Source organism: Physeter macrocephalus, chromosome 8 (assembly GCF_002837175.3).
Source record: "Physeter macrocephalus isolate SW-GA chromosome 8, ASM283717v5, whole genome shotgun sequence".
NCBI lineage: Eukaryota > Metazoa > Chordata > Mammalia > Artiodactyla > Physeteridae > Physeter > Physeter macrocephalus.
The window spans coordinates 10,481,736-10,504,652 of NC_041221.1; the positions used below are offsets into that span (position 1 = coordinate 10,481,736).

Consider the following 22,917-nt stretch of genomic DNA (forward strand, 5'->3'; position numbering starts at 1 on the left):
TCCTCATTAAAACTCAGACCTGCTGCATCTTCTGTGTCCTTCCCCTCTATCCCGGGGAGGTCAGACTCTCGGAATCCTTGCTAGTTTATTAAATTGGGGCCTTGATTCAGCCCTGGTGTTTGCAAACACAAGCATCCCTAGGAAGGAGGACCCAGCGATCAATAGGAGACAAGAGAAGTAGACATCGAAATAAAGGCAGACCACCTTTTCTTTTTTATTTCACTTAGACAAAATGCAAAGAGTGTCTCATTAAATTAAAAAATAAACAAAAAAGAAAACCAAATTGATTCCCCCCCACCCCTTCACTGACGGCACTCATCCTAAGTAACAACAGAGGAGGTCAAATCAAGGACCCAATTTCTAATGGGAAAGAAAGGTGTGCAAACATGACTAACGTTTCCCCCAGACCCCAAATCAAGGTTCCTTTTAAATTCACAAAGAAGGTAATTTTTTTTTCCTGTTTTCTTTCTTGAATCTTGTGTGATAGAACTTCCAGTCAGAAGGTTGAATGAGTCCCCCATGCACATTGTAGAAAATCAGTAAAAATGCAATAGCCCGTGAGGATCATAAAACTGGACTTCTTTCCCAAAAAATCAGATGCCCAGGCAGATGGAGCTCACACTCAGACAGAAAAAAAGCAGGAGAGTCTTTGCACTGTCTGTGGTTTTTTTCAGTATTTTCTCTCTCTCTTTCTTTCTTTTTTTTTAATATATTTTGGCAATTTTCTTTCATTATAAATATTGGAATTCTGTAAAAAAAAGGTAGCTTTGATTGAATTTTTTAAACCGTATTTACAACCGCTGTCCAGTCATGCCGTTGGTTATACCAGGGTGTAGGACTTGGTGTAGGGATTGCTGCCTTTCAAATGGCCCCGAGAGTCCAGCAGGGATTCCTGGGAGCTGCTCATCTTGGCTGCCTGTCCCAGCTCCACCCCCTCCCGCTGAGGTAATGTGGCCACGGCCCCCTGCTGCCACTGCTGTCCGTCCCTCGTGGAGGCCGTGGAGGAGGCAGCCTCCATGGGGATGGGCTCGAGGACCGGGGGGCGTTTCAGGGTCCGACTTTTCTGGGGCTCCAAGCATGCCTGCCCTAAACTCGGGTCCCTGCTGGCGCCTGGACCACTTCGATTCAACAAGAAGTCCATTCGAAGGTATGGAGGCAAGTGGATGAGGTCACCTGGAAGGAAACACAGAGGGTTAGGTGGGCTCTTCACTGGTCAGCAGGTGCTGGCTGGCCCCGTGCCCACGCGATGGGCCACTCGGGGTATTATAGGTGGGAATGTCCCCACACCTGGGCACGTTTCCCAAGACCCCTGGTCAGAGCCCCTGCAAAGGCAGCATCCTCAGGCCTCCTCCACCAGGCACAGGGAGAGCTGGCTTTCCTATGGCTTGTTCACTTAAGCTCTTAAATGTCATACTTTCCCCAGAGAAACAGAGGTAACAAGATCCTTGGAAACCCCACCACGGGAAACACCAGAGGCAACCGCGCATGCGGGGTACAAACGGTGATGGGCTGCACCCTGGATGCAGTGAGCAGTGGTTGGGAGAGTGCAGGGCTTGAGAAGGGAGACAGGGATGCAGAGCAAAGAATGATGTAGTCTCAGCACTTCCATGGAACTGTGTGACCTTGGCCGTCACTTAGCTACCGGTTTCTGTGATTGCTTTTGGTGGAATCCTTACCAGGCTTTGCCTGCCTGCTAAACTGCTCGTGTCTCTTCTGTTTCGGTCAGTGCCGTGTAGACAAAGAGGAGCAGCTTAGACCGAGTTTCAGGGTTTCTACTTCCTTCTCAGGATCACTCATTTGATGATGCCAGGGAAATGCACCCTCTTCAAGAGAACCCACTGCGGGGAGAGAGGTTAGTGGACAGAATCCAGCTGGCCCCCCTGCCCCAACGTGGAGGCCACCTGTCCTCTGGGCTTCTCCCAGCACTGCCTGACACGACAGGTTCCCCTGATGACAAACCCCACCTGATGTGGGATCTCTCAATGAGGGGTTTGCTCAGGGCTTCCCCATCGCCCGGCTGCAGTGTCCTCAGCAGTGCACTACAGCCGAGGGTCTTCCTGCCCACCCCTTCCTTCCCTTCCTCCTGTCACAGAATTCACACCTGTGTCTTGGTCTGTGGACCCTCCTTGCCTGCTTCTGCTGTAATGGAGAAGGACCCTGTGGGGACTTTCTGGAACAGATACCAGCCATGTCCTCCACCTGCTTCTTGTTTGCAGAAAAACTTTAGCCTACTAGCTCCTCCCCAAGTTCCAAAGAATAAATTTAATCAGAGAAATAAGAAGATGCAGAAACAGGGGCTTCCCTGGTGGCGCAGTGGTTGCGTGTCCGCCTGCCGATGCAGGGGAACCGGGTTCGCGCCCCGGTCTGGGAGGATCCCACATGCCGCGGAGCAGCTAGGCCCGTGAGCCATGGCCGCTGAGCCTGTGCGTCCGGAGCCTGTGCTCCGCAACGGGAGAGGCCACCACAGAGGGAGGCCCGCATACCACAAAAAAAAAAAAAAAAAAAGAAGACGCAGAAACAAAGGACAATAGTCAAGGAAGACAAAATAACAATAGTTTAGTCATTAAACAAAGTCAAGGATCTTTAGTCCCTCCTCAAGGGCTACAGAGAACATTCTGAGCCACATCCTTTGAGCTGTTCTGTAGATACTGAAACCCCCCCAGGTGGAAGGAGTTAACTGCATGCTGCCCACCAGCAGGAAATCCCAGACCGGTTGGAACCAGAAGGCTGATGATGTTGACTCCCGATGACCTCACCACCAACCAATCAGAAGAAGGTCCACGAGCTGATCATGACCCCCACAAGCCTCTCCTCAGCACGTAGCCCCTTCTTCTTTTCCCTATAAAATTTCTGAGCAAAGCCTGAGAATGGGGAGTTGGTTCTTTGGGACATGAGTCCACCTCCTCCCCAGGGCTGCCAGCTTCCTCAATAAAGCTGTCTCTCCTTTTACCCAACATCTGTTTCTCAGTGTTGGATTCTTGAGTAATGAGTGGCTGAACCTGAGTTCAGTAATACTGCTCCCTCTTTTTATCTTTATTCTCTACAAGAATCCACCCACCCCCATCCCCACCACCAAATCCCTTGCATGTCTAATCTGTCTTGGCATCTGCTTCTTGGAAAACCTGAACTGGCACAGCTGCCATCACCATCAACTATGGCAATTGTTCTTTTGAAGTTCAACTGTGACCTCTAATTGTCACATTCCATGGTTTCTTCTTGGTCCTCACCCTACTTGTACCACCTACAACACTTTGTGCTGTTGATCTTCTTGTTTTTGAAACTCTCAGCTTCCACAGCACTTTGCTCTCCCAGAGCTCTTCCTACATCTCTGATTGCAACTTGTTACTCTCCTTTCCTGGACCCTGTCCTCCATCCACACTCTAAGACAGGGTTTTCCCGGTGCCCTGTGCTCAGCCCTCTCTTGGAGGCTCAGCACTCACCTCATCTTGTTATAGCTCACATCCATCTTTTCCATTTTGCTCTCTTTCCTGAGTTCTAGACTTGAATTTCAGATGCTTTGCTAGATATTTCCACATGAATGTCCATCATGAATTTTATTTTATATTTTGTATTTATTTATTTTTTTAACATCTTTATTGGAGTATAATTGCTTTACCATGTTGTATTAGTTTATGCTGTATAACAAAGTGAATCAGCTATGTGTATACATATATCTCAATATCCCCTCCCTCTTGCATCTCCCTCCCACCATCCCTACCCCACCCCTCTAGGTGGTCACAAAGCGCCAAGCTGATCTCCCTGTGCTATGCGGCTGCTTCCCACTAGCTATCTATTTTACATTTGGTAGTGTATATATGTCAATGCCACTCTCTCACTTCGTCCCAGCTTACCCTTCCCCCTCCCTGTGTCCTCAAGTTCATTCTCTATGTCTGCATCTTTATTCCTGTCCTGTCCCTAGGTTTGTTTGAACTTTTTTTTAAAATTTTTTAGATTCCATATATAGGTGTTAGCATACAGTATTTGTTTTTCACTTTCTGACTTACTTCACTCTGTGAAGTACAGACTCTAGGTCCATCCACCTCACTACAAATAACTCAGTGTCATTTCTTTTTATGGCTGAGTAATATTCCATTGTATATATGTGCCACATCTTCTTTATCCATTCATCTGTCGATGGACACTTAGGTTGTTTCATGTCCTGGCTATTGTGAATAGTGTTGCAGGGAACATTGTGGTACATGACTCTTTTTGAATTATGGTTTTCTCAGGGTATTTGCCCAGTAGTGGGATTGCTGGGTCGTATGGTAGTTCTATTTTTTTTTTTTTTTTTTGTGGTACGCGGGATTCTGACTGGTGTGAGGTGATACCTCATTCAGACTATACTACAAAGCTACAGTAACCAAGACAGTATGGTACTGGCACAAAAACAGAAATATAGATCAATGGAACAGGATAAAAAGCCCAGAGATAAACCCACGCACATATGGTTACCTTATCTTTGATAAAGGAGGCAAGAATATACAATGGAGAAAAGATATCCTCTTCAATAAGTGACACTGGACAGCTACATGTAAAAGAATGAAATTAGAACACTCCCCATATACAAAAATAAATTCAAAATGGATTAGAGCCCTAAATGTAAGGCCAGACACTATAAAACTCTTAGAGGAAAACATAGGCAGAACACTCTATGACATAAATCACAGCAAGATCCTTTTTGACCCACCTCCTAGAGAAATGGAAATAAAAACAAAAATAAACAAATGGGACCTAATGAAACTTAAAAGCCTTTGCACAGCAAAGGATACCATAAACAAGACCAAAAGACAACCCTCAGAATGGGAGAAAATATTTGCAAACGAAGCAACTGACAAAGGATTAATATCCAAAATTTATAAGCAACTCTTGCAGCTCAATAACAAAAAAACAAACAACCCAATCCAAAAATGGGCAGAAGAACTAAATAGACATTTCTCCAAAGAAGATATACAGATCGCCAACAAACACATGAAAGAATGCTCAACATCATTAATCATTAGAGAAATGCATATACAAGCAGCTCATGCAGCTCAATATCAAAAAACAAACAACCAAATACAAAAATGGGCAGAAGACTTAAATAGACATTTCTCCAGAGAAGATATACAGATTGCCAACAAACACATGAAAGGATGCTCAGCATCACTAATCATCAGGGAAATGCACATCACGAATTTTAAAAGCCACAGTCTACAAACCCAGTTTATGAAGGCCAACCCCTACTCCCAAACTCATCCCCAAATGCCACTTTCTCTGTCGTGCCCAATCTTTTTATATGTCATCCTCATCTTCCCAGAAATTGATACTTGAAATCTCAGAGCCCTCATTGACACCTTCTTCTCCAGGTTAATTGTACTTGCAAAATATCTCTTGACTCCCTTTTGGTCCCATCATTATGACCCTGGTTCAAGTCTTCAATACATCTTGTGGGTCCCCTAAATGCACGAACACAATTAGAGCCCAGTCACTAGATGCACTTTGAAAACTACATCGCCCAGGCTTGAGGAGGACTGAAGCCCAGATCTGACCTTCCAGCAGTTTTGGAATAGACACTGTTTACTGTGTACCCTAGTGCTTCCAACTCTTCTCACTTCGAGACGCATGCAGACAAGGGGTATTTGTGCAACACACTGGGACGAATGCAGTGGGCTCTTCCTGGCCACGCTGGGGACTGAGAGGCGGCCATCTTGGCTCACCTGTAAGTCCCTCATGGCAGACCTGGTGAGCAGCTCTGATTAGAAAACGGGCTGGGGGTGTGCAGTCCTGGAGCCGAGAGACCAGGTAAGAGGATGTGCAGGTGAGGGTGCCATGATGATGGCCTGAGCATCAATGGGAAGTGGAAGGGAATGAAACTGTGAGATGTGGAACAAGCCCAAGGAGATGGCTCCAGAACTGATGGCAGGTGGGACAGGTGGGAAGGAGGGGTCAGCGATGACTCCCTTCCAGGTTTCAAGCTCAGGAAACTGGGTGGACAGCAGGACTATTCATTCATTGCACAGAACTGCCTGGGAGAAAAATCATATTTTGGTGGGAAGAGATCATGGGTTTGGTTTCAGACATGCTGAGTTTGATGTGGTTGGGGACACCCCAGAGGAGATCGTTAGTGAGCATTTTATTCTTAATAACGTATCTAAGGAATAACTCATTCCTTAACTTTCTGAATCTAAAATAACTGGCAATTCTTGTTTCTTTTGCTTCAAAAGATTCCCTGCTTTCCTTATTGTTGATCATGTCTTCCTCAGCCAGCCCCTTGGCGGGATCTTGGAACCTCCTGTGCCAGGCAGGGCTGCCATGAGCGGGTTGTTGTGCTAACAAAGCAGTGAAGCTGTGTGCAATTAGACAGTGACTTAGACCCCAGAACCTTCGAAATTCAAGTTTACTCACTGAAAGAGAATAACCATTTAAAGAGAAGGGAGAGACTACTCAGTGGTATAGGAGAACTAGAAACAAAAGCAAGACAGGCTGAAAAATTACTGGAAAATGCATTTTGCACAGTTTAAATGAGCATAAGAATTTTCAAAATGCTTTGACTTTTCTTAAGAGTCCTCCGAACCTCCCAATAAAAGAAATGATGACCTTATTTCTGGGAGATTTACCATGTTGATTTCTGAGACCTTGCATTACATTGTCACGTTACTTGGTATTTATGATGCAAGAATCCACTTAGCATTTTCCCACTGGCTTTCTCAGGATGTCTTTATCCCAAGAAGTGATGGTGACTAATTATATGTTTTCATTAATATTTTTTAGCCTGTGTTCCACTAAAACAATACCTTGGTTTTGGCTCACTGAAATAAAAGGTACTTTGATTCAACATTGGCTTCATACAGTGAACTGGATCAAAGGAAAGCCCAATAATAAATTCCTTGAAGATAAGTTGGCCACGACACTCTTAGAGAAAGAAATGATGTAATTTCGCATTCTTGTGAAATGAGTTTTGTAACTTGACGTATCTGGACTTTAGCTTAGAAAAAATGGTGGCATGGAGTTTACCATTACAGATTCTAATGTTGAAGGTATATATTGCTATGTGTATTAACTTTAGTCCCGAAAAATAAAAGTATTTAATTTAAAAAAATGAAACCTTATGTCCCTAATGCCTTTTATGATGGTATTGAAAATTCTTCGTCTTCCTTTCTGGTAGTGGATGTATTCTTTAACCTTCTCTATTGGGGGTTAAATCACTTGCAAACAAATATCATGAAAGCATTAACAGAGCTGTCATTAAAAACAAAAACTGGAACAATTCTTTTGTAGCATGAAGAATATTTTTGTGCATGTGAATCAATACACCCTAATGGACCGATGTTGAAATCTGTGGATTTTTATATATCCAATTTCCTAAAAGTGATTATCTGTCTTTATTCCAAGAGTCCAGATTAATTGGATTAATTGGCTCTTTTATTTATTTACATAACTGATATTATCTTAGAAATCATTTTGTTCAAGTACTTGAGAAAATGTGGAAGGCATTTACCTCCAGGGTTCTTTTAAAATGTAGGTCAAGAGTGCCTTAGGCTGTTTCGGACACCCAACTAAATCTTGAGCGCTTGGCATATTTGCAATGCTTTGTCACAGATTCACGAATGACTCTCCATCCCAGCAACTCCCCTTTGAACAAACAGGGCTTATTAAACCCCTAAAAAGCAACAGCATCTTGGTCCCAGCTGGACTGTGGGATGCTCAGGTGCTAGACTGGATGGAACGAATGTGTCTGAAATCAAAAGACAAACCCATGATACCTGCCCCCTGCCTGCAGGGGTTGCCACTTTAGATGTAGTGATCAAGGTAGCTGGAAGAGACTGGTGAGAACTGGAAATCCTTAATAATGAAAACAGCTCAGCACCACATCCTTATATACAAGGCCTTCTGTGTTTGCTTACTGCAGGCCTGCTAAGCATGTCTGAATAGTCAGTATCTCCGAGAGATCCAGCTTTTCAGGCAAAGCTTGATTAAGTTGTGTGATGCTCTAATTAGCCCCTTTTGACAGTGTGTGTTTTCTGATTAGCACCCCAAGTAGCCCTTTCAACTGTGTGAATGCCGTAAATGAGCTCTCTTAATAGTTCACGTGCTGACGCAGAAGAAAGCACCAGAGTGATCGGTGGGGGAGCGCTATTTATTAAAGGCACTTTATGGCCATTAAAACCCCACCTCTTTTGCTAGTCCCAGTACCAGTTAGGAAACTGGATTCTCTAAGCGTCCGTCCTTTTTTATGTTCTGCAGACGTCTATACATGCCGAGACAACCACGCGCTTATGACTCCAGACAGAGAGAAATAAAATGGGAAATTATCATGACAATCTAGACACCTACGCACCTGCTTTTCCTAACCTCCCGGCCCTCCGTCTGCCCGTTTCACATGGGAGAAACTAAACAGCGCTTCTAACGGTGGTGATTAAGAGTGGACGCCTGGACGACATTGCCTGCATTTAATCTGACAGGTATAAATCTGGGCTCAGTTTCCTTACTCATAAAATGGGAACAAGAGCAGAATCAACCACAGAGGGTTATAATGAGGATTTAATTAGATAATGCAGGTGAAAGGTTTACTGTCAGACAGCTCCCTTTCCAGAGGGTCTGAAGTTATGGGGCTGGAGATCTGACGGGAATGAATCGGGAACTCTTCTTTTACCTTAGTGTCTGTCTTTTGTGGGTTGAGTAGCATCCCCCCAAAAGATAGGTCCACGTACCAACCCTTGGAGTCTGTGAATGTGACCTGATTTGGAGAAGGGGTTTTTGTCGATGTCATTAAGTAAAGGACCTTGAGATGAGATCACCTGAATTTAAGGTGAGCCCTAAATCCAATGACATGTGTCCTCATTAAAAAAAAAAAAAAAAAAAAAAAAAAAAGCAGAGGGAGATTTGAGACATAAAGAAGGGAGACGGCCACGTGAAGATGAGGCAGAGGTTGGAGTGACGGGGTCACGAGCCAAGGAACACTTGGAGCCACCAGAAGCTGGAAGAGAGAAGGGACTCTTCTCTAGAATTCCTGGAGGGAGCGCACAACCTCACTGACACGTTGATCTCGGATTTCTGTCCTCCCAGAAGAGAGAATATGTTTCTGTTGTTTTAAGCCACCTAGTTTGCGGTAATTTGGTATAGAGGCCACAGGACCCTAATACAGAGGTCCTTTCTTCCTGTCCGGGTTGGGCTGAGGTGTCACAGGAAACCTCTTTGAACATTTCTCCTGTGTGCAACAGTCTCTGCTCCCATTCACCAAGGAGAGGAGGGGTTTTCTCTTTAATGATCAGTAACAGCGGCCAGCACGCCTGTGGCTGACGCTGTCCCCGCGCTGTGCCCTGAGCTCACAGTAGCCCCTCTGTGGGCTGTCCTCTCAGCCATCCTTCCTTCTCTGCCAAGGCCAAGCCAGAGCCACTTCTCCCAGGTCCCCTGCTCCCTGGGGAAGTGGACAGCTGTCCAGCTGGCACCCAAAGACCCCCCCCAGGGCTGGGTTGGAGGTGGCTTTTCTGGATTCCCCCCAGGAGGGAGCCGAAGCCTCCTGAGTGCATGTGTCTCCACGGGCCTTCTCGGTTCCCGGCTGCCCAGCCCTCCCCCGCCCACCCTCCCAGAACACTTGACCCCCGCCGGGCTCCGTGCGGCGACCCCCCCGAAGTGAATCCACTCCAACCCTCTGGCGTTTCCATTTGAAAGCGGCAGTGACCCAGGAGAAGTCGAGGGGTCTCCTTTGTTTTGAACTCCAGAGTCACCTGTGTCAGGTGCGCGTGCCCTTGGCATCCTGGTGTGTAAACCCGCCACTGCCCCCAACCCGGGTGGAGCCTGGCCCGGCCTGGGTGCAGATTCCAGGAAACCAGGGCCTCCAGACGGACATCCGGAACTGACATCCTCAGTTATAACTTCCCCTCTTGCTTTCCTCCAGCTACCTCTCCACTTTCTCTCTCCCTCTTTCTAGTTTGGTTTCCTTTGTGCTGAAACTTTCACCCATGAAGTAAAAGGCATGGGGAGGGGGTAAAGCACAGACAGTGCAGGTGCGAGAGGGTCAGGAGACGGCTGAGTGCAGTGCAGGGGCCAGGGCACCGGCGTCGAGTGTGTGTGTGTGTGTGTGTGTGTGTGTGTGTGTGTGTGCACGTGTCTCCGTGTGTGTGCATGTGCATGTGTGATGGAAAGACAGAGATGGGAAGGAAAATCGGGGGGGAAGGCCACATACAGAAAAGGGAAGTGGAGGCTCATAGGAGAAAAGGACAGAGTCTGGCAGGCGGCCCCGGGGCTCACCCTCTGAAAGCTGAGAGGGGAAGGACCTGGGGACCCCAGCGCTCCCTTCCTCACCTTCCTTCTTCCCTGCTCACCTGCCTGCCTGTACTTCCAGCCCTTCTAGCACCTTCCCAGACACCTAAACCCTGTGAGCTACCTCCCCAAACCCAGAGGAACCCACGGGGCTGAGCCCGCCTGGCCGTGCAGGCTCCGCCCGCCGGCTTTTGCGGGTTTTACTTGCATGTCTGTGCATCACCAAGTCACCCCACTGCGCTCTGCTCGCCAGGCCAAGGCCTAGGACGGCCCTTGTGTCAGAGCCACGGACGGCGAGGGGCGCAGCGGGCTGGTGGGGAAGAAAGAGCTCTGGGAAACCGGGCTGACGGACTGAGCTGCTGGGTCAGCCTGGGGTCAGATGGTGCTGAGATGGAGCGGGTGGGGCAGGGGTGAGGTGGGAGGGAGGAGGGCTGGCAGGGAGACAGAGGGAGACAGAGACAGAGAGAGACAGACAGAGATGGGAGAGAGACAGAGACAGAGAGAGACAGAGAGATGGGAGAGAGACAGAGACAGAGAGAGACAGAGATGGGGAGAGAGACAGAGACAGAGAGAGACAGACAGAGACAGAGAGAGACAAACAGAGATGGGGAGAGAGACAGAGACAGAGAGAGACAGACAGAGATGGGGAGACAGAGACAGAGACAGAGAGATGGGGAGAGAGACAGAGAGACAGAGACAGAGAGAGACAGAGAGATGGGGAGAGAGACAGAGAGGGAGACAGAGAGACAGAGACAGAGAGAGACAAACAGAGAGATGGGGGAGAGAGAGAGACCGAGACAGAGAGGGAGACAGAGAGGCAGAGACAGAGAGAGACAAACAGAGATATGGGGGAGAGAGACAGAGACAGAGAGATGGGGGAGAGAGAAAACAGAGAGGAGAGAGAGAGGCAGAGGGGGTCAGAGGAGCACATACCCAGAGGGAAGCAGAGGGAAATCATGAAGACACAGGACCAGGAGAGATGAAAGTGAGAGACACAGAGCCACACAGAGAGAAAAGCCAAGGTCACTGAGTCACAGGATGACGGCTAAGAGGACTGGGCCGCGAGCCCTGTGGGAAGGGGCGTAGACTGTAGACAACGAGCTGGCCCTCTCTCCTCGGCTGTGGCCTCGACAGTCCACCGCGCCGGGCCTCGCGCGCCCCGGGCATCCCCCCGACCCCGTCTCACCAGCCCGCGGCCCACCAGCTGTGCCCTTCACCCCCGGCTGCCAGAGGAGCCCAGGCGCTGCTCTGACTCACTCCTTGAAGGATGAGAGGCGATTTAGCCATTATTTCCATGTTATGCCTTATTATTTGACATAATGGGCCATTTCTCCTCCTCCTGTCACTGCCCTGTGGGGACCTTTGGTGCCACTAATATCCCCGAAAGCTCACACCAAATAAGTCAGCATCCATTTCTCTCTCGGTCCCTAACCACGTTGCTTGCTGGTGCCATGACCACTCCAGCCCTCCGGCCTTGAACTAGCATGGATTCCCCCGGCGACCCCACATCCATCAGAAGATACGAGCTCAAAGCTTGCCATCCTCCACGCAGGGGGCCTCCGAGCCCTGCTCTGCCCGACTACGGGAAAACTGCTGTGTCAAATTTGCCTCTTTTTAGCTGGAAACCAGCAGACACCCCCGCTGCCTTCCTATCAGGAAAGCAAAACTTCCTGAACCTTCTCAATCTTTTCAGACTCCCATGCAACATTTGAATGCATTTTAGCTTTGGAAGAAGAATGGCAAAATCAATCCCGACTCCGAACAAGCAGGGATCAGTTCAGAGAGTCTGTAGTGCACGTGCAGTCCGCGAAGCTGGCTCCGACAACGGTTCCCGCCTCTGGCCACGTGCACCCTGGGGAAAGAAAGCGTACGGTTCGAGAACAGCGGTTCCCAGCTGAGGGCGATTTTGCCCTCCGGGGGGCACGTGGCGACGTCCTATGATGCCCAGGGCGGCCTCCACCACAGAGCATCACCCAAGCCCAGACGTTATGCGCCGCTGTTGCGAAACCCTAGCTTACGTGGTCCACGTTCCTTATTCCACGCGGATCCTGATTTCACTTTACTTTTACTTGAGAAACATCGGATTCAATCAGAATAGGGAATGGCACTCCTCTGCCTCTCCTAACCCACAGGGAATTACCTCCTCAGTTCTCTGTGGAGGAATGTAAGGGGTGCATCCGATGGAACAGCAGTTAGATGGCCTGTGTCCGGCCCGACCTGACTAGGGTGGTGGGCTCAGAGCAGCGGGCGGGGTGTGAGCGAGAGAGAGCTGAGCCTTGCCTTGACATCCTGCCTCTCTGCCGCAAGAAGTTCTGTGAGCGCTTTGAGCTTTCGCTCTTTCCTTTAGTCAAGGGAAACGGGCCTGAAAATTTCTAATGAAAACCTGTAAAATCCCGAAAGTGTCTTTCTCATGCTCTGAACCGTCTCACCTGGGAAAACTGGTCCAGCACCTCCGAACTTGGAGGCGCTTGGAATTTGGGGATGAATAAGGGACACGTGAACGCATTTGGGGGAGCCTGAAATTCCAAGGCGCATCGCAATACCCTTCCTCTCCCGGCTGGGCGATTCTTTAGAGTCAGCAAATGTGAGAACACGTGCATATGCTTGCACAGAAAATTTATGCAGAATGAAAGTGAAGCAGGGTTCCTGCGGGCTTCAGTCTCCTCTGGGGACACAAAACAAGGAAGCTTCATCAACTTCTAACAAGGTTTGATATCTGTGCTTGGGTGGAGCTGGATATTGATGCAAAAGTAAGAAGCCAAGGATGCTTACCTCGACTTCCAGCAATTGACCTACTAGAGCATGGCCTTGAGGACACGGGGAGGGGGAAGGGTAAGATGGGACGAAGTGAGAGAGTGGCACGGACATATATACACTGCGAAACATAAAATAGCTAGCAAGTGGGAAGCAGCCGCATGGCACAGGGAGATCAGCTCGGTGCTTTGTGACCACCTAGAGGGGTGGGAGAGGGAGGGTGGGAGGGAGGGAGACGCAAGAGGGAAGAGATATGGGAACACAGGTATATGTGTAACTGATTCACTTTGTTGTAAAGCAGAAACTAACACACCATTGGAAAGCAATCATACTCCAATAAAGATGTTAAAACAAAAAAAAGTCCAAACAAAATAAAAACAAATAAAACCTAATTAAATTGCACATGATGGTGTTACCGCCAATTTGTTTCACAGTGAAAAGATTCTTTTAAGTTCTTTGAAATCCAAACATCTGCACAATGTGTGAACATATGTGAATTAAAAAGGAATATTTTTCAATGCAATGAACAGAATTCTGAACAAAAAATACTTAATCCTCGATCAAATGGGAACCTCACGGCAATGAACAAACATGAGTGCTCAAGTGCAAGTCAAGTTGACCTCATAATATGCTCAGATGAATAAAATGCATATAAGAAAACTAAAAAAAAAAAACCACACAGACTTGAAACGACACTACGGCTTCAAAGAGCTAGTTACAAGGGGGAGCGTGTAGTCTGCACACACCCGAGGCCGACCAGATCTAACACTTTTCCAGTTTAATATTAATGACACAGTAGTAATGAAAACTTGTAAATGAACCCTTCTTGGTAAATGAATCTTCACTCCCAAACGGCAACCAGGAAAAACCCTCAACAAGTAATGTGAGCTGGTTATCAGGGGTCCGCGTCAGTGGGTTCTATTACCATTCTTGGCTTGTACTTGGGAGGCTTCATGCATTTTTTTTTTAACATCTTTATTGGAGTATAATTGCTTGACAATGGTGTGTTAGTTTCTCCTTTACAACATGATCCGACTCGCTGGTGAACTTTAAAAACTACACTGAGGTATGAAGTGGGGCTTTCAGTTTGTTGCGCTCACGATTCTTCTGAAAGAGAGTAGTTCTGGATACAAAGAAGGACTGGAAAATCTGCTCAGAAGGTAGGCGAGCTGGGAACATGTTGGGGCATTTGGAGCCCCCAGTGGGGAAGGGTCCGTGAGGGTCACGTGACACCCTCAGGGACCCACACACCGAGGACCCCCAAGGAGGAGCCCTGGCTGGGGGCTTCAACCTGTTCAGCCGCGAGGCTAGCAGCCCTCCTGTCAATAACCCTGCTCATCTTGACTCATCCCACAGAAGGACTAGTTCACCTGGAGCGAGACGACGCCAGGGAGAGGAAATCTATGTTGGTGGAAGTTAGGAGGCCAGAGAGTTGGGGCCTGGAGAGCGGCGGGGTCATGACTGGTGGGGAAGGTGGGGCTGGCTTCTCAGAGCCTTGGGGGTCTTTACCCTGAAAGCAGCGGGAAGGCAAAGAAGGGATTTTAACATGAGGGTGTTGACTGCGTCACTTGAATTCTGGCTTGTTGCTTCCTAGCCTGGGAATAGGATGCTTGAGACCTTGGTGCCGTATCCACACAGGACCACACTGAGAGTTGCTGGTCCTTGCTGTACATTTTTTACCCTTTGTATATTTCCGGGACCTTCAGGTCGCTTCTGGCTTGTGGTGACATCTCACCGGGCTGTGTGTGTTTGTGTGTTCGTGTGGGGGGGAGGGGGTGTCTGTCTTCCATAAGCTGGGTTTTGCCTCGTTTCTTGGACCTCCTCAGCGACCTGTCTTTGGGACACTTTGTCTGCTGTCTGTGACACTATGTGCTATTCTGATAAACAAGGAGACCGTGGGAAGTGTTGGTTTAACACATTAACACTTTGATGTCTTCGGGTAATACCTGGCACGGTATTTTTACAGGGAAGATGCTGAGTAGAGACAGGTTGGACAAACAAGTGTATTACATTTGTGTTTTGACAGGTCCCTTCTGGAGACGCGGTGGGCCTTCCTTCATGGTGGTGATCCTCTCCGCTTGTCATCCACGCGCTGGAATCCAGAGCTGCCTTCTGGTCACTCAGCAGGACACAGGTGGCCGTCCTGCCCCTCGGTCACAGGCCCAGGTCTCCCCCTCGCTTCCACCCCCTGTAGGCTCCCCAGCAATGACAACTGAACCCCAATATGTCCACCTAGGAAAGCAGCGAGCTGCCAATGGGCTCAGAAGTCAGAGAGAATACAGTGAGAACCAAAGAGCAAATCTCCATATAGCTGCGGCCACAGTAAAGCAGCCAGAGCATGTGGCAAGGTCGGAGGAAAGCTCGGGCCCCTGTGCCCCGTGCACGGGGGAGGAGATGGTTGGGAAAGGCAAACGGGCTCGGGGGTCCAAGCTCGGGACCCTCGGAACAAGTCCCGCCGTCGCTTTCTGTGTCTGAGGGACAGCGACAAAGAACAGACTGAAGTTACAGGCGGGTCCTCAAGAAGACAGAGTTGCAAACGCACATCAGAAAGGTCTGGCTTTCTAGGAGGGAGTCAGAATGAGCCCACTGAACGTTAAGGTCTACCTGGAGCTGCGTGAATACGCGGAGATGCTGCTTCATGGCCCCGGGGGGGTCTTTCTGACTTTAAATTCTGGGGGAGTGTTCGAAAGTCTGCACCTTTCACACACAGCTTGGAGGGAAGGAAACTCTTCCTGTGTTGTGGACGCCAAGCTCATTGCTGTCTGCTGGCCTTCATCGCTGCTCTTCCCTCGCGTGGACCTCTGTTCCTCAGGGTCTCTGCCCGGCTCTCCCTGCCCGTCCACCACTGAGGTCTCAGCTCCCATCTCACTGCTTCTCAGGGGACTCCCCGACCATCTTCTCCTAAGTACCTCCTGCCAGACTTTATCCTCCTCCCGGTTTACTTCCTTTCCCAGTGCTGTGACCATGATCTGAAACAATACTATTTGTTTACTTGATAAGTGTCTGTCTCCCCCCAGGAACATAAGCCCTTCCAAGCAGGGTCTTCGTGGGTCCTGTCAGCCGTTGTATCCCCAGCTCCGAAAACAGGGCTAGGTGAGGAGCGGAAGCCAGAAAATACACACTGGAGGAAAGGCGGGGAGGTGGGGGGGCGGTGGCGGGAAGGAGCAGGGCCACCTCTAGAAGGGTGAGAGCCAGGGGAGCTCAAGCCTTGTGCGTGTGTGTCCGTGTGTGTGCGTACATGACACGTGCACACGACAGCTGAGAACAAGGCCAGCCTTTGCAGGGGACGTGACCTGAGCAGAGACCGGCTGGTCCTTCAGGTGGGAGCCCTGTCTCTCACTCCACTCTCTTCTCTCCCTTTAAACACACGCCCGCAGGGGAGCGTGAGGTGCGCGGCGAGTGGATCCTAAAATGAAAATCCTCAAACTGCTTCGTATAACTGGCTGTTCAGAGAACCAATAAGTTGGTGGCAAGCCATGGCCATTTCCAACCGGAAAACCTCCCCTGCATTCATCGTGGCGGAGGAGCGGGGGGTCAGTGAGCTGCAGACGTTTAAGGCTGGGGTCTCAGCGTCTCAGGGAGGAGATCAGAAGGCGGGGACACTTCCCTTGCTGCTGGCGGGGCCAGGCTGCATTAGGTTGCAGATCTGAAGCTTTAAATTGATTTAAGTAGCTCCCTGCAGTGGCGTCTCTTGATCGCACAGGATAAGCATCATGAATAAAGAAGCAGTAGCAATCCAAGAACCTCAGAAACTGGCTCCAGATGCTACCTGAAACCAAAAGGAGCTATCGTAACCGAAGTATTAGAAGCCACCCTGACCGGGAGGAAAAGAAGCTGTTAAATTTTCCAGCTATTTCTCAGAGGAATAGAGAGTTTGTTTGTTTGCTTTGTCTTTTGTTTTTAAACATGGAAATGGTTTCTATTTAATAATTTCTAACCACTGTAATATTTGAACCAATCGGCCAATCTTGTCATCTTCACGATCATGATATTTTTATTCATTCAATAACATCTATTAAACACCTGCTCTATATCAGACACAGTGTTAGGTATATACGTTCAATGTCCTTAAGCTGGTTAAAAATATTTCTTGAACACTCGCTATGATGCCAGATATCTGCTAGACACCAGAAGAGAAATATACAGATAACTAAGACACATTTCCTATTTTCCTGTAGCCACAATCTGGCCAAATTCATTTGGCTTAGTCCTGATTTGTAGAGAATTTAAAAGCTTGGGGTTGTAAATGGAAAAAAAACAAAACAAAACACAAACTCATCAGGAAAGAACTGATGGCAAGGAGAAAGATATCCAGAGATTTGGATAACTGATAGCATCTAGAAGCACAAGGGAACACAGGTAAAGACTTTGGTTTGGAAGCCCTGTTCAAGGAACTGCTAATTTTGACACAGTCTCCAGTCAGCAGGATAATAAATTGTAACTTTAGGTTTTGTGCCCAGTGTTGAATTCAGTTCCATTATAAAGGAGCAACAAAAAGGCTTCCAGAAGGATGAAATATTTTTCTAAAAGCATATCAAATGTCCAGTAATTATAATACATCATCTAGAGTGGACAAAACGATGTTTGTGGGCATTAGAATTCATAAGGATTTAAAAAGTTATTCATACCTACAGTTACAAAATCCTTTTAGTCTAAATAGCATATTACGACAATAGTACCTTACTTGTGATCTTTCAGTTGTTCTGATGGATCCAGGCAACAATATCATGAAAACAGTTCAAACATTTTTTTTCCAGTATGAATCCAACACCACGAACAACAAGCCATCAAAAAGATACAAACCTTTAATTATTTCAAGACCAGCACACATAGGACATTTAACCTAGGAGCTGGTTCTCCACAAGGGGAAGCATGGCATGTATCTCAGATGGGAGTGTGATGCATATACTTAACTGGGTGATATTGATACACAAATGAGGTGGATGGTCTCCAGGAATCAATGGCCGTGGAAGGAAAGTAAACCAAAGAAGGAAGGAAGACGGGGGCGAGCAGGCCATCTGCAGACCATCATTGGAGTCACTGTGGGAGCCCTGACAAGAAGTCAACAAGGCAACAACAGAAGCTACAACTAACGCTGCTGACGCCTGCGTCGGGCGACATACAGCTAACACGAACCCCAGACGGTGGGTGTCGGTGCCATGCCCATTTAACAGATGAGCCAACTGCAGCACAGCAAGACTAAACAACCTGCCCACGGGCTCATTTTCTCCTCTCTTGTCTTCCTTACTCTCGAGGTTTACAGCCACAAAATGCCATGGCATTTCTCCTACATTTGCTGCATCTGCCTTGCAAATAAATGCCAACAACAAAAAGTCCTTGAATGAAAACACCCACAAATAAAGCCTTCTCCCTGAGGAGGTAGAGAGCACGGAAATAAATGAAGCTATCATTCTTGACAGGAGGTTGGTGTGGATCTTGACTGAGTTTGGAAGATGAGTTGCTGGATAGACAATTCTTATTTTATATATCTTTATGCATTTATAAAGCTCATTTCAGCTTGGCCTTATGCCATAAAGCCCAAAGGAATCGTGGGGATTTAAAATGAAGATATATTTTTGAAATAGAACCTGTATCACGGTTCAGAAAATGGGAAGACGAGAAAGAAAACTGGATTCCACAAGAACGGATAGGCCAGTGCACAAAGTCAAGTCTACAGGCAGGTGCTTCAGGGTGAAAAAGAAAAAGTGATTCCTCAGATGAGAGCTACAACCGGCCGCCGTGGTTCGGATCCAAAATCTAAAGATGTGTTTCATTTGCCCCGTACAATGGTTTGCACGTATCTGAGCAAACACTTGCAAAGTGTGAGTCGCCGTATGACACCAACATTTCTGGCTTCTCTTGAGAAACTCGCTCACACGGCCCCTAGTTTCCGCTCAGGATCAGCGGGCAGGAGGCTGCTAGAGTCCTTTTCCCCTAGACAGTCCCTCAGCTCTTGAATTCGCCACGTCCCCATCCATCCCTTTACCCTGCCCCCCACTGCCTTCACTTACATGATCTGCCAGGCCCTACAGGCCTTAGGGTTTGCAGCGCCCATCCACACACCCAGAATACTGCTCAAGGCAGACACCAAACTACTGGCCGACCTGACACTAGCCATTTACGGTCACTTTGGGTAACTCGGGGAAGCCAAGTGCCAAAGGCTGGCTCCCTGGTAAGACTGCTCTCCTTCTGAAACCCACAGCACGGCATGTTTTAAAACATCACCCCCATATTTTCGATACTTCTCCTGGGGTGGTGATCTCCTTTTCTAGACTCTGGGCTCCCAGAGCTCTGTGGTTGCTTGAACAACAGAATACGGCAGAAGTGATGGGTCAGTTTTCAGGCCCAACCTTAAGAAACTGGCTATTTCCGCTGTCTCTCTTGGGACACTGGCTCTTAGGACTGAGTCACCATGACATAAGGATGCACAAGCCACCTCGTGGAGAAACCTATGTGGGGAGGATGCGGCCAGCATCAACCCTCCAGGTGAGGGAGCCATTTTGAACGTGGCTCCCCTATCCATAACTGAGCTCGCCCATCGACACGGCGGGAACCGAGATGCGTGTCCCCACGAAGCCCTGACTCAATTTCAGACTCAAGAACGAAACAAATGATCATTGTTGTTGTAAGCTCCCAAGCTTTAGGGTGGTGTATTATGCAGCAGTCAATAAACAGAAGACCCAGTCTGAATACCAACAAGGGCTTTCAGAACAGACCAGCGTGACTTGGGAAGATGAGCTTCCCCGACCGCTGGTCCACACGCGTCTCGTCTCACCTGGCCGATGCGCCTTCGGAACCGCCATGTTCATCACGCGTCCTCCATCCTGAGGTTTGGGGGGAGATGCGGTGAACCTGCAGATCCCCGATTCTGAAGGGGTGCTGGAGGTCAGACTGTCTGTGTACTCATTTGTCCCTGCCGTCAACTGCTCGGACGATGTGTCTGAGATGAAGCACTCCGTGATGGTGAACTTGGCGTGCCTCAGCTGCTCTTCCATCTTGGCGTGTTCGTAGGCCCTGGCCAGTTCTTCGTAAGTGGAAGAGGCACTTTCTGTGGAGACCATGCTGCTTCGCGCTCGATCTGTGCCGTGAGAAAGAGAAAACAAGACGGATGATGTGTCACCGGGAGTCTGCACCGACCGGGTGGCGCTCTGGGCTTGTGTCTGTTTCTTCCCGTCCCTGCATAGCCTGGCGGGGGTGCCCGCTCTTTGTCTGAGGACTGCCTTTGTCACTGTGAGGCCACCGTCATGATCCTCAGCCATGTGGCCTCGGGTCGTCAGCAGAGTCTCTGGAGTCAGATGTCCCCAGCCTGGGACACTGCCATGGATCAGTAATACCTCCCCTTGAAAAAATTCTGCTTTTAGTTAAGACAGCTGGGAAGGCGGTGCAAATAAACTGCAGCGGCCCCCTCCCTGCCCCGTTCTGCAAGTTCCCCTGGACCAGAGAGAGTCTTTCACTGGCAGGAATGATCTGCAGTCTGCACCCACCTCCTCTGGCCTCTGTGTGGCAGGAAGACAGGCTGATGGTTAGAGATGAAGATGTGACTGCACGGAATTGCTCCCTAGGCCAAACGACTTCTGACCCTGGGACTCGTTCTTTGCGTTTGCCACCCTTTACGGGGACCAGAAAACCTCTAGAACCATAAAAGGAGACTCTTGGGTAGAGGACTACCCAAGGCATTTTAAACCCACTCAAAAGTTCTGAAGTCACCTCTGTGGAACTCTGAGGTTCCTGTGAGAGAAATAACTGCCATAAAAATAAACGTACGTGGTGACACACCACCTTTGGAAGACTATTTTTGAAGTATATCATCCAGAACAAAAGAAAATGAGTATTAAAATTTCCTACAGCTCTGAAGTTTAGATATCATTCCTTTTCAAAATTTTAGATTGGTGGGGTGGGCAACCCAGTGCTATTCTTAGGCTCTGTCTCCTCTGCAGAGTGAGATCTTGGTGGTGGATGGTACGGAAGGAATCGCTTACCTTATAATCAACCCCTGTTAAACTGTCAAATGGGTCTGCCGTGCTCCCTATAGAGGGTGCTATGACCTTGTCATGATTCGGGATGCCTGCACACTAGACCCCTTTGCGGAATTCACTGGACCCTGGACACGGTCAACGCAGTACAGCTGTATCGGCACCTGTTAGGTAAATGGTCTAGCAATTTGAAATTGACCTTGAAAGGGAACAGGTAGGGCCCTGAAGCCCCGGGTGTAGGCCCTACTTGTCCCGGGATAGAGAAGGAGGCACGCAGGCCCTACCTGTGTCTTGGGAGGGGCTGACGCTGTAACTGTCACTCTCCTTGTCCATGGACCCCGCAGCCCTGGGTGTTGGCAGCCTCCAGTCAGTGGTGAGGGTGTGTGTTGAAACGGTGGGGTGGGGTCTGTTGAGGGTCCACTGGCTGGCATACCGGTTTCTCGCTGTGGGCCCGGCCTTTGCGTTCCTCCTGGTGGTGGGATCTGAGAAGAACCAGAACAAGGTTTGTCTCTAGGAGAGCGGTCGGCCGTGATCATGGTGTTGAGTGGGGTTCTCCCGACCCAGCCCTGTGATCCACTCAGCAGGGCTCACGCCTCTAGGAAGCTCTCCCTGACTACCCCTGTCCAGAGTACTGGCTTCCTCTCCTCTATGGTCTGAAACATTCAGGTGATACTTCAGCACTTACACCAGCCCTGCTGGGGAAGAATACCAGATTTGCACTCAGGACTCCAGATGGATTTGGGTCTTGCTTTCGGCTCTTAACAGTTTCATGACCCCCCTTGTATCACTTAAACTTCCTGAGAATCACCACCTTCTGTAAAAGGAGAGAGTTCAGCCAAATACGCTCTAATGTGGCTTCCTTTCTACAGTGTTACCTCGAGGTGTTGTTACAGGTTGAATTGTGTCCCCTGAAGAAAAGATATGTCCACATCCTAACCCCAGAACCTCAGATTCATCTTATTTGGAAATAGGGTCACTGCAGGTGTAATTAGTCCAGATGAGGTCAGACTGGAGTAGGGTGGGCCCTGGATCCAACATGACCTGTATCGTAACAAGATGAGGAGACAGACGAGGAGGGGAGAGCCCCGTGGGGCTATGGAAGCAGAGGCTGGAGGGCTGCAGCTGGGCCAAGGAGCCCGGAGGTCACCACCAGAAACTAGGAAGAGGCGAGGAAGGGTCCTCCCTCACGGGCTTCACAGGGGGCATGGCCCTGAGGACAGCTTGGTTTTGGACTTCTAGCCATAGCGGAAATGTGAGAAGATAAATTTCAGTTCTTTTAAGCCACCCAGTTTGTGGCACAGTGTTATAGCAGCCCCAGGAAAGCAAGCAGCTGTCTCCTGTACAGATTGTTGTCTTGTATTCACTCACTGCCTCGAGTATGACTTTTGTTCATCGACTAGATTGCAAGTTCTTAGAGCAGAGGGGAGAGGGAAGGTCCCCGCATGTCTGAGCACTTTCTTATCCCTTTGCACATGGTAGCATCTCGTCAATGGAATTGTCTGAACTGTGACCAAGACTTGGCTTATTCAATGTGGAGAACAAAGGGTCATTGCATATCTGGATGTCACAGGTCTCCCATCTTCAGAAACATAGAGGTTTATGGACACACAGGATGGAGCCAGATGGGTTTCACTGTCTCTAAATTTGCAAACAGAGGCAAGAGGTCAAGGGGGTGGACTGAGTTCTTAGCTCAACTCTTAGCTAACAAAAAACATGTTCCAACAGTACAGAACATCGGACACTGGAGTTGGCAATGTTCCCTTTTTGAGAATTCCGTGGAAGAGGGGAGAGGCTCAGTTACCTGGAATGATTTTTTTCTGGGGCTCCAGCCTGAAGGCAACATAAGGTCCTTTTCCATTTTTGAATCCTCTGCTTTTCAAAGAGGAACCTTATGCAGTTATATTTCGAAAATGATCTGGCCACTTCTAAACACAGCAGTCTGTATTGA

General features: G+C 48.6%; 1 protein-coding gene across 1 annotated transcript in view; it reads right to left on the reverse strand.

The window, feature by feature from the left end:
• Positions 1-820: 820 nt before the first annotated feature.
• DSCAM (DS cell adhesion molecule) overlaps positions 821-22,917 on the reverse strand; it is a 759,593-nt gene continuing 737,496 nt past the window's right edge. The window contains exons 32-34 of the mRNA XM_024120069.1: positions 21,254-21,451; positions 19,772-20,074; positions 821-1,173 (exon numbers count right to left, since the gene is read on the reverse strand). Of these exons, the coding sequence (XP_023975837.1) occupies positions 821-1,173; positions 19,772-20,074; positions 21,254-21,451 (854 nt within the window). The remainder of the gene's footprint in view (positions 1,174-19,771; positions 20,075-21,253; positions 21,452-22,917) is intronic.